This window comes from Citrus sinensis, chromosome 3 (genome assembly GCF_022201045.2).
Source record: "Citrus sinensis cultivar Valencia sweet orange chromosome 3, DVS_A1.0, whole genome shotgun sequence".
In the NCBI taxonomy this organism is placed as follows: Eukaryota; Viridiplantae; Streptophyta; class Magnoliopsida; order Sapindales; family Rutaceae; genus Citrus; species Citrus sinensis.
The window spans coordinates 35,153,577-35,165,940 of record NC_068558.1 but is presented as its reverse complement, the minus strand read 5'-3'; the positions used below and the strand labels follow the sequence as shown (position 1 = coordinate 35,165,940).

Below are 12,364 nucleotides of genomic sequence, written 5' to 3'. Positions count from 1 at the left end.
GTGCAAATCGTATCCTCATTAACCAAACTCATTTTTTGATGCTCAGCCGAACCACTCCAAATAAAGCGCCGACATAACTGATCAATCTTCATTTTTATACTTCGTGGCAGGTTTGTGGTTTGCATTGCGTACACATGAATAGCTTGTAAAACTGATTGCGCCAAAGTGATGCGTCCCACTAAGATCAAGTGAGAAGCATTCCACCCAGAAAGTCGTTGATCAACCTTATCAATAATACTTTGGTAGGTTTGCCTCGACATCCGATTATGGCATAAAGGGATCCCCAAATACTTCCCCAAAGTGCCAGTGACTGACTGAATAACCTAGATCAGAGCCAATTTTGGAAGCCTTCATGACTGATATATTAGTAGAAAAATAAACCAAGGTTTGGATTTATTAACCTTGGCTCCCGAGCTAGCAGAAAAATCCTCTACAAACTTATTAATAATTATAGCCTGCTGGTTAGAAGCCTCCGATAGCAACAATAGATCATCTGCGAAAAATAAATGACTTAAAGGGGTTCCCATTCTCGCTAATCGAATTGGTTTCCAATGACCTTGTTGAATCGATTTAGAAATCCCATGGCTGAGGTGTTCTATACAAAGCACAAAGATATACGGTGAAAGTGGATCACCCTGTCAAACACCCCTTCCTAGACGAAATCCAGAAGTAAGCTCACCATTCCAGAGCACATTCATCGTGGCCATAGTGATGCACTCCATGATGAGATTAATAAGCATAGTCGGTAAGTTCAGCTCCTGAAGAGTTTTGTGAATAAAAGACCAGTTCAGCCTATCATATGCTTTCTCTAAATCCACCTTTATTGCCATAAAACCTTTGCACCCTTTTTTCCTCCACATGGAATGGATAATCTCCTGTGTAACTATAATATTTTCAGTGATATGGCGGCCAGGTACAAAGCTAGTTTGATGGGGTCCAATCAAATCAGGGAGCAACTCCTGCAATCTATTAGCTATAATTTTTGTGATTGTTTTATACGTCACCGTACAGAGGTTGATAGGACGATACATCCTAAAAGAAATTGGTTGCTCCTTCTTTGGAATGAGAACCAACACGATTCTGTTAACTTCAGCAGTAATAGATTGAGTTTGAAAAGCCTCCTTGATTGCCTTACAAAAGGACTCCCCCCCACAATATGCCATTGAGTCTGATAAAAAATCGCATGCAGACCATCTACTTCTGGCGCCTTAAGTGGGCTCATATTGAAAACTGCATGCTGAATTTCATTTTCCTCAATCTCTGTAGCTAGGGATTCCAATCTAGAGTCATCAATTCGCAGAAAAGCACCACAAACCTAATAAGGCATATACATCCCTTGCTTCGAAGTAGAAAGGTTAAAGAAAAAGTTGGTAGCCTGTTGTTTGATAACATCCATGTCATAGAGCCACCGACCATCCTCTGCCTTAATTGCATCTATCCTATTATGGCGTCGTCTAGTAATTGTTTTTTTATGGAAATATGTAGTATTTCGATCACCAAACAAAATCCAATCCCTTCTCGACTTCTGTAACCACAACAGCTCCTCCTGCATCAAAACCTCCTCCAGCTCTCTTTTAAGCTTAGCCTTAAGGCGATATAAACTACGGAGAGGTCGCCGTTCTAGAGCTCTTAGAACTCCTCCAATCCTGGCCAGCAAAACCTTCTTCCTTTGGAAAATATTCCCAAAGCTATTCTTATTCCAGTGCTGCACCTGTTGGATAAACTCCAAAGCCGCCCGATAATAAGGCATTTCATTATTCCAATGAGTCTTCATAAAATCTGTAAACCTCGAATCTATCAACCAAGCAGCCATGAAACGAAAAAGCTTTGGAGATTTATTATTTCGGGAACTTTGATCAAATCTAATTAGGATAGGGGCGATGATTAGATGCAACTTTTGGAAAATGTAAAACCCAGGCATTAGGATTCTGTAAAAACCAGGCCTTATTACAAACAACTCGATCAAGGCGCTTTGAAAGGGAGCCACGTGACCATGTGTATCTGGGGCCCTTAAATTTCAAGTCATGAAGCCCATTATTGTGAAACCATTTACTGAAATTTTTGCAAACACCGCTTGCCGTAGAAGACCCCCTAATCTTCTCTTCTGGAAATAGGATCGAGTAAAAATCACCTCCAACAATCCAAGGATCATTGGTGATAGTAGCCAGGTGATTAAGGTGATCCCAAAGCTCACGGCGGATAACCGAAACTGGACTAGCATACACCACAGTAATCCATGATATCAATACATTGTTATGCTGCAGCTTAAGATGAATAAATTGCTTGTGATTAAAAGTAATCTCTACATGAAACTGATCCCTCCATAGCAGCCATATTCCACCCGAAAAACCTACTGCTTCCACTTTATGAGATTGATCAAAACCACTCGCCTGAATGAAGTTGTCTGCTTTCCGCCCACTAATTCGCGGTTCCATAACCACCACTATAGTCGGCTTATAACTTTGAATAATGGTCTTAAAGGTTTGTCTAAAAGAATGGGAAGCCGCTCCCTGAATATTCCAAAACAGTACCGACATCATCGTAATTAAATATACACATAGAGGTAAATGATCCTTATACCTACTGCCCATGAACCTGCTGTACGCATGCTCTGGGCGTTTCCTCCACCATTGACTCTTCACCTTCAGACATGGCTTCTTTTATAGCATCAGCTTATGTTAAACCAAGTTCCCTGGTAATATTATCAACACCTCCATCATCAAAACCACCCATGGCGTCAGGGGGGTCATTTAGATTAGGAGAATGTGGATTTTGAATTTCCTGTAGCTCATCATCAGCCAAAGTGTTATTAGCAAAGTTATATTCCACAAGTGTACTCAGCTGAGGCAAGCGAAACACCACAGTATGTCTGGTTGGGTCTAAAGTGGTTGGAACGGTAGTTGTAACATGGCCAGCGGACTTGCCATGGGTAAAAGGGCAAGGGATGAGGCTAGGGTTTGCATGCATTATATTGTTTACGTCGTTTTTATGGCTAGTCGATGGTACATGGGAGATATCAACTATTTGAAAGGGTTTCGTGGATGGGAAGGCCTCAGGTAGGTTCTGTATAACAACTGCGGCTTTTTTCCTTGGCTTTGGCTGGTATTGTCTCATGGTTAGCTTTGCTGGTGGTAGCTTGGAATTGTAGATATGTGTCGGGCAAAGCATGAAGTTCTGGGATTACACGATTAAAAGTCTCCTCATGAATTTGTTCTAATACTTGAAATCTTGATACAATATTTCCTTGGATTGATCTATTCCGATTTGGCTCCCCCACAGTTTTCTTACCACTTGCTAGTTTACGCCCCTCCTGGAGGCAACCATCCAAGGTCCAAAAGGTTCAAAGTGGGTATCCGCAGACCTTCCATCCTCCTGTGCAACATGCACATCTCCTCGTTGGCTGTCTTTTCCCGAAGTCTCTTCTCCTCCAAATTGCCCATCGTTAATGTTCTCACTGCAGTCCCCACTGTTGTGACCATATATGCCACACTTAAAACAAATGACTGGTAACCCTTCATATTCAATCTTCTGAACCCTTCCATTCAGTTCAACTTGAGAGACTTGAGGTTTTGTAAGAGAAATCCTAACAGCAATTCTTGCGAATTTACCTCTTGTCGACGATTCTATATTGTCATCAAGTTTGATAACTTCTCCAACTAATTGGCCGATTTTGTAAAGGGTTTTCTAGTGGTATAAGTGGAGGGCTAAGCCTGGTAATCGAATCTAGACATTGACATATTCAAAGTCCGTAACTTTGCTATCGAAATCAGGCGTCCATTGTTGCACAGTTAGATAATGGCCTAAAATGATCCATGGACCTCTTGTCAAAGCATCCAAGGCGTCCCCTCCATTGCGAAATCGTACCAAGAAATAGTTATTCTCCAAGTCAATCATCGAATAACCCATAGAAGGTTTCCACATGTTAGCCAGTCGAGCACAAAGAGCCTTATAACTAATATTCCTTACTAACAGCTTTACCACAACCAAGTTCTTCCATGGTTGAATGAGTTTCTCTTGTATCCTGGCCGAGAAACTTATAGATGGCATTACTCCATCATGATTCTCAATCACATCACCCTCCTCAAACTCCCAGTCTGCTTCACTTCCACCAATCCCAGCCGCCCTATATTGTGAATCGCCCACTAGGGTTTCCTTGTAAGTCACCAGCGGCGGATTGTCCTCATCCGTGCCTTCTTCCCTCATCCGAGCTTTTTTCGTTGAACGCGTCGCCTACAACGGCGGTGAAAAAACCCTCACGAAACTAGGGTTTTTACCTCCTCCCATGTTGTCGGAGCTTCCTAACATTTCAGAGCTTCCTAACAACGAAAGATTAATTTTCATTACTCATTCTCATTGCAACGCATAAAAAAAAAAAAATCTACTTCTTAGCAGCCCACTTCTATGATGCAATTAATTTCATCCATTCGTTGATTCGCGCGCTGGTAGTTAGGCAAGTTCATTTGTTGGCTGGAGAAGTTTGATATTTTTGGTACCAAATATATACATATGTGTGTGTGTGTGTGTGTGTGTTTCCTTTAATTTGTGAATTTGGTTTTACTTCTGATCAGGTGTGCGAAACAGAAACAACGGCGTTTATTACAGAAATATTTCTAATTTGCAGTATGGAAAGCTTGGAGATGTTAAATCTCTCCCAAAATAATCTGTCAGGTTCAATTCTAAGTAACTTTGAAGGACTGCATGGCTTGTCACTGGTTGATGCATCTCCTACATTGAATTGCAGGGCCCAATTCCAGTTGACAGATATACAGCCAGAAAATAAATAAACTCCATATGGACAAACTTGACACTCCCGTGGCCACGTATGTTCCAAAATCTACTTTTAGCCATAATTTTGATATAAATTATGAATTACATCCGAATCTAGTTGCATAATTTTTAATTGGCATAAAATTTTATATCTCAGCTTTCTAAAAATTTACTTACCATTGAAATATAAAGTGGCCAGAGGACATGCCGAGCGTTAAAATGAAAAGAGAGAGAAGAGTAGTGGATAAGATACGGGTTAGGAGTCAAAATTTGATGAACTTTTTTGGATTGTATCTCACAAGTCACAACTTTTTATCCTTTTCCCTGTTTGGATCTCAGTGTTTATATAAGGCAAAGATTCGATGACTAAAACATGACGCTATTTATATAATATAGAGATATAGATTTATGGGTTCTGATCTAGTGGGTCACGTGTGAAGGCCCACGTATCCATAAGATGAGCGATGGTGTCTACCAGATTAGTTCTCTGGAGTTTAGATCACCGGGGTAACACAGACATTGACTAGGCATTGACTCCTTCACTTCTCAATTGCTCTTTTGCTTCCGCTGTAATTGTTTTCTGCAACGTCGTTAAATTATATATGAGTGTTTGATAACCTTTTCAATTTTAATCATCCCAACATTTGAGTCTTAATTAATGTAGCAATTATCAATTGAATGGTAGAATTGAATAAGAAGTAATTTTTTACTCATCATCCAATAGATGAGTGGCATATAGATGATGATTTTTTTTTTTTTTTTTGTAAAGAAAAAGAACTAGGCAATTGCAGAAGAAACATGCTCGAAGCAGGTGAAGAAGATAAATGTCATTAGTATTTTATGCATAAACATGAAGATCAAGCGACATTGGTTGATGGGTGTAAGAATAAAATGAGAACTATTTTGGTATTTATGAGAGTATTCATAATAAAAAGCGATTTTTCGAAATTTATAAATGTGTGCACTTAGTAAGAGTGTTCAGAAGTATATTATAGAGGGCAAGTTGCCACACCCTTATGTTAAACTCTTACCTAACATGACTTTTTTTTTTTGTCTGAACCACGAGGTGGTCTTGAGTGGGCCCCAACTGTGGGAGATCCCTTTAAGCCTATACCACAACCCAGACTAATCCATACTCGCACCGGGTCAACCCGTAAGGGGTAAAGTGCTGACCAATGTGGTGACTCCATACGAGAGCGGGGCTTGAACCCTTGACCTCTCTTAAGGAGTGAGAGTGCCGAACCACTCACACCAACCAACTTTGGTTACCTAACATGACTTTAATGATATTACCTTTAGTTTGAAATTATCGCATTACAACAATTATTTACGTCCTAGCTCTTCAGCAAGAATTGTTTTTTTTACCTTATTCTGCTTGAATACATGACAAATATCCTTGCGATGCCATAATCTGCTACGTTTCCCAAGTTCTTTGCAGATTCTTGACGAACAATCTCTCGTCCCATTTCTTGCAATAAATCATGCATTTGTAACGTGTTGATATGTTCAGATATTGTAATGAGGGATTTATCAACGAGGATACTCAGTCCATGAGTCACGTTGTAATGACGATGATGTAGTAACGTTGCCACGCGATCTTTATATTCTCCCTTGGAGAAACATGCAATATCGAAAAACAAACTTTTCTCCTCTGAATTAAGTTCCTCATAACTAATTCTCAGCACCTTATAAATGTGATTGACGTAAAAAATTTGTTTTAAATTATCTAATACATTCTCCCAATCTGTTTATTTGCTTTTCTGATGAAGGGAGGAACCCAAGACTTCGAGAGCTAAAGGATCACCCTCGGTATATCGTACTACCTTCTTCGACAATACATTAAGATCATCCTAAGGGCAATGATTTTGTCTAAAGGCATATTTATAAAACAGTTGAAGCTCTTCACCATGGTTAAGTCTCTTAACCTCATATACATGTTCGTCTTTTTCACTCCCCTTTTATGAAGTACTTGTTTGTCTCTAGTGGTGACAACAATTTAACTTCCAGGACAAAACCCATCAAGCCATCCAACTAAATATTGTAGTTGTTCAAATTCTCTGACATCATCAAGAACAATGAGAATCTTAGTACTTTTGAGCTTCTCTAGAGTGTACGCTGGTATGTTAGGGCCTCCCATTTCAAGTCTTGCTCCTAATAATAGAGAAAGAACTTGTTTGTGTACGTAGATGCACTAATGCAACACCACTTTCTATTTCTTCTCTGACATTTTCTATGAAGCACTTCCCTTCGAACTAATTAGAAATCTGGTTAAAAAGAGCTTTAGCAAGGGTTAATATGTATTAAGGTAAGCCTGTCTAGTAAACTATGTTGGAACATACTCGTCAATTGCATGTCTTGCATATCCAATGACAGCCATCGCATGTTGACAAGGGAGGCCGGCAATTTCCTAATAATCGCAATCACACGTTCTGGTCTCTAACTTCACCACAAGCCTCCTAGATGGATTGAAAATTCAGATAACTAGAAGTTTGTATAATTATTTTTTATGTAATCTTACTTTTTTTGTCTACCTATCTTTCAAAACTTTAGGTGTCAGCTGTCTTTTCCAGGTGGCTACCTCATTTCTTCCCTCTGTAAACTATTTCATAAGTCTACATATGATTTTTTTCAACCATTATCAAGCAAGGTTAAGCAAGGTTTATCTTGGTAAGGTAATATCCATCAGTTGAAGCACTCCAATGCATTGTTGTCAATATGTTCTATCATGTAATTTTTGTTATATATGTGCATCGACCAATTATAAGCATGTAGTTCTCTTTCTAACCACTCAAATGCAGCTTTTTTTTCAACTTTTATCTCTGCCATTGCCTTATCGAAATCATGCTTGTTACAGCTCTTAGTAGCTTTCCAAAATAGTTGTTTCAACTATGCACCAACATATGACTTGGAAAAATTAGCATAAACATGCCTAAAACATGCCCTATGATAAGTAGTAGGCAATGTGTTTGAAATTGCATTAATTAGCCTATTTTATCTGTCACTGGTAAAAGTCACTTGCCTTCCATTAATAAATTTTTAATATTCAAAGAAATAATTAACTTTAAATAAGCTCTATAATAAATATAAATTAAAATTAAAATAACAATATATATATATATATAATAAGATAAAATTTATAAAATATTTTGAATATTAAAAAAATTATTTTAACATTATTAATCTGTCATATTCTTTCAATAATATTAAAATAAGGAAAATTATTATTGCACCATCTTTATTTTGCCTTATGTTCATCCAACCACTACAAAATTTTAACATGTACTTTGTACCACCTTTCTTTTCACATTTGTATCAACTAGCCACTTTTGCATTAACACTATTAAATAATTTTAATAAAATGACAATTTTACCCCCAAATAAATTAAAAGATTATTTTATCTTATAAAAAATTTTAAAATTAAAAATTATAATCATAAAAATATCCCTAAATTTAATACAAAATAATCCCAAATAGAGGTGCTCAACTGATTTTTACTAAATTTAGATTTTAAAAAAATTTATTAATTATTTTTATTAAAAATTATAATTTTACAAAATTTTAATAAAAATAAATGAATTTATTTATTAAAAAATTATGATTTTGTAAAATTTTATTAAAGTAACTGAATTTATTTCTTAAAAGAATAAATCCTAAAATTTTAATAATTTAGGGGATTTTTATTAAATCCAAAAATTTTGCAATTATTTTTATAATTATAATTTTATATTAAAATAATTTTTATTAAAAAGAAATTTTCTAATTTTGGGATTTATTTTTATTAAATTTAGGGATATTTTTATCATTATATTTTTTATTTTTTAAAGTTTTTATAAAATAAAATGATCTTTTAATTTATTTGGGGGTAAAATTGTTATTTTATTAAAATTATTTAATATTGTTAATGTAAAAGTGACTAGGTGATACAAATGTGAAAAGAAAGGTGGTGCAAAGTACATCTTAGAATTTTGTAGTGGTTGGATGAAAATAAGGCAAAATAAAAGTGATGTAATGATAATTTCCCTTAAAATAATTATATCTAACATTCACAGTATTTTTTAAAATTTATATTATTTTATTTTCAATATTTTTTTTAATTATGTCTACATTAGTATAAATCTTAAATTTTTGGATAAACAGATTTTAGTATTAATAAAATCCATCAGGATAGACTAATAATAAATTAATATTAAAATAAATTTTCATTATATACATTATTTTGTTAATTATACTTATTGTAATATTTTATTTGCATCATATGCTATTTATTTATTATTTTTATCTTATTACTATTTTTATATTTATTTGAGTTGTTTTAATCAAAGAGCGTTATAGTTATTTATGAAATTAGGGGATTTGTATGATTATTTATGATACTAAGGCAGTTTACATGATCATTTAAGCAAATCTCGAGGTGTGAGTGGCATTTTTCCTAAAGAAATTTCTTAATAATTTTACATCAATAATGAAAGGGGTTCAGGCATTTTTACTAATTGATCAATTTTTAAATACAATATTCGTCGAATAATTTTCATCACGTGTAGGGATGGCAATGGGGAGGGGAGGGGAGGGGACCAATCTCTCCATACCCATCCCCAATATTTTGCATATGTCCCCGTCCCCTCCCCGTCCCCGTCAGAATTGCTTGAGAGAATCTTCATCCCCTCCCCGAATAATAACAGGGGATCCCCGAGGGTCCCCGATCCCCGAATAACTAATAGTCTAATACATTTTTTTATTTTTGATTTTAAATTAATCATATTAAAATAAAAAATTCAGATAAAAATAAAGTTCAAAATATATCTTACATTAATATTGATCCATTACAAAGTCACATTCAAAATATAAATTATTAAAATAATTATCTTTGTCAATGACTCAATCTTCATAATCCTACAATAAAAAAAAATTATTTTTATATCGGCAATAAAATAAATGAAATAAATGTAAATACTTAATTAATATTTTTAATAAAACTATTTACCTCCTGCTCGTCCTGCTCCTCCTGTTCTTCCTCAAGAAATGTGGCAAATTGAGAGATAGCCTCAGATTTCAAACCTAAAACAATGAAAATGATATAAGTAACGTAACTTATAAGTGCAAATATTAATAAATGTATAATATAATTACAATGAAAATAAACTCATACTGCTATTGTAAGCTCGTAACCAACTTTGACAGCACATTAAGGCCTCCAATGTGCTTGGATGAAGTTTGTTACGGTATGGACTCACAACTCTACCACTGGTGCTAAAAGCTGATTCAGAAGCAACTAATTGGAATTGCCAAAATATCTCTAGCAATTCAAGCTAATGTAGGATACCTATTAGCATTTGTCTTCCACCAACTCAAAATATTAAAATCTTCCATCCGGGGTATAACTTTCTCATCCAAATATTAATCTAATTTATCTGCAACAACTGCACAATCTCCATTGTTTACATAATCATCAAAACCTGTCATCCATTTGGTTGCTTTCTTATAAGAATCCCCTGTAGATCTAGTAGAAGAACTACTACCAGTATAATCAAAGCAATAAACAGTTGGTGAAAACTTCAATTAATACTCTTCAACTAATTCCCGGCAAAGGGTGACCACTTTCCCAACATACAACTATTTTGATATTTATTATTTTTAACAATATTTTATAATTTTTTTATTTATTTATTAGTAATTTTAAAAATAAAAATAAAATTAAAAATTAAAATGGGGAAATGGCTAGGGGATAGGGATTCCACCTCATCCCCGTCCCCTCCCCGAATAAAAAATTGGGTAAAAAATTTTCCCCGTCCCCTCCCCGAATAAAAAATTGGGTATAAAATTATCCTCGTACCCTCCCCGAATGGGAAAAATCCCCGAGGGTACCCGTCCCCGTGGGGATTTTTGCCATCCCTAATCACGTGGGACCGCTTACTAATTAAATTTGATTTTATATTTTTTTATCTAACTAATATTTTTTGTACCCTGAGTTTGGTTCAAGGAGCTTATATTCATATCATTACTATTCTTAGATGTATAAATGATATTAACACTAAGAATTTCAACATTTGATGTATAAATGATATTAACACTAAGAATTTCAACATTTGAGTTCCAGTTTATTAGTATGGATACTTGTTAGTTACTGTCACGTCATGTTAAAAGAGGGGAAAAAAAAAAAACCAACTTGTTGTCGTTACTCGATGGATGAGCTAAGAGTTACCTCATATTCGTAGAATCCCATCCGGATATATTGGATGCTTCAGTCAAAGCACCGCTCCATTTGTGAACTTTTTCTGGCAGCTCCTTGAACTGTTTTTCAAGCTTAACAAAAGCATCCCCAAAACTTCCAGTTTGGTTCCGAACATCCGATGGATGAACATGATAGAAAACTGGAACAACCATTTGGCCACTAAGGTTCTTGCTTTCAAGAATCTTGACAAGTTCATCCAAGCACCACTTCGAAGAAGCATAGTTCTTTGAGAAAATGACTACGGAAATCTTTGAGCCTTCAATTGCATTCAAAAGAGCAAGCGAAATCTCGTCTCCCCTATTAGCTTCCTCATCAATGAAGATTTTAATTCTTTTTCGACGCAAAGCAGCAAATAGATGGCTAGTGAAGTTATCACGAGTATCCTCCCCTCTGAAACTTAAGAAGACATCATATCTGCCTTTTGTAGCAAGCGAAGAAGAAGCCATGAAGGAAAATTTTTCAGATGCTATGACAGAAAAAATAGATTCTTCAGAGTGTAGTTGTACGAATAAAATATGCCCAAGTTTGAATATATAGAGCGTTGAAATGGCAATACAAATTAAGCAGTCAAGTCAAGTCAAGATCTTTTTCAAAATTTCCTGTAACTTTTCACACATCAAACTGGAGGTCTAAGTCAAGATGAATTTATAAACATCTAGAAAATGACTAAATATTTTTTGCAATTAATACCAGCCAAGAATGAAAATTATTGACTACTTAATTCAGTATTGTTGTTGTTATCAAGCCAGCCATTGAAAAATCTTGTTTATGTTAAACACATCATAAACTATAAATTTTTTTGATCCTTATAAAAAGATAGACAATAATTTAAATATTTACAGAAAGAAAGGAACTTTTGACAGTGGAAACACAGAATGATAGTAGTCAAAGTCGAGTCCCACCACCGACCAAAAAAAAATCAAAAGTTAAAGTTGTATAGCATCCCAAATTGATTTTTGATAGGAATCATTATTTTTTTAATAAAAAAAATTTTGATTAAAAAGATTACGATATCGAGTTAATTTTATTAGATATGAACTTAGTGTACGTGTTCTCTCCTTCAGAAAAATTATATATGGTTATTAACTAATAAGGGATTCTTCTAAAAGATAAACAACGATTCTGTTGAAACAGTTATGGCGATTTCATCACGAGCTCTCTAGGCCACTTTCTTCGCATTTTTGAAATGGCCATTTTGCCATTTGGAAGCAATAGTTAAGCCTTCCGTAAATGCTCCCTGACTTAATTTCATGCATGATGGCATGCAAGATAAATTCGGCTCCATTATTCATCACGTTGGCGACTATCGTGTTCATTTGATGGCTTATAAAAGTCAAGATTATCAAGCTCAAATGGAGGCTATTTCA

The 12,364-nt window shown here is 35.2% G+C and overlaps 2 protein-coding genes and 1 long non-coding RNA gene across 3 annotated transcripts; all 3 read right to left on the bottom strand.

Annotated features, from left to right (window-relative positions):
- Nucleotides 1-1,862: 1,862 nt before the first annotated feature.
- On the bottom strand, nucleotides 1,863-2,537 carry LOC127900786 (uncharacterized). The gene has a single exon (XM_052436018.1). The coding sequence runs from the start codon at nucleotides 2,535-2,537 to the stop codon at nucleotides 1,863-1,865; it is 675 nt and encodes a 224-aa protein (XP_052291978.1).
- A 7,014-nt stretch (nucleotides 2,538-9,551) lies between these two features.
- On the bottom strand, nucleotides 9,552-10,101 carry LOC127901405 (uncharacterized). The gene is made up of 3 exons (XR_008053546.1): nucleotides 9,915-10,101; nucleotides 9,750-9,823; nucleotides 9,552-9,658 (listed from the first exon to the last, which is right to left on the bottom strand). It is a non-coding gene; the product is annotated as an uncharacterized LOC127901405 (long non-coding RNA).
- Nucleotides 10,102-10,963: 862 nt separating this feature from the next.
- LOC127900785 (disease resistance protein RPV1-like) lies at nucleotides 10,964-11,443 on the bottom strand. Its single transcript, XM_052436017.1, has one exon. The coding sequence runs from the start codon at nucleotides 11,441-11,443 to the stop codon at nucleotides 10,964-10,966; it is 480 nt and encodes a 159-aa protein (XP_052291977.1).
- Nucleotides 11,444-12,364: the final 921 nt, after the last annotated feature.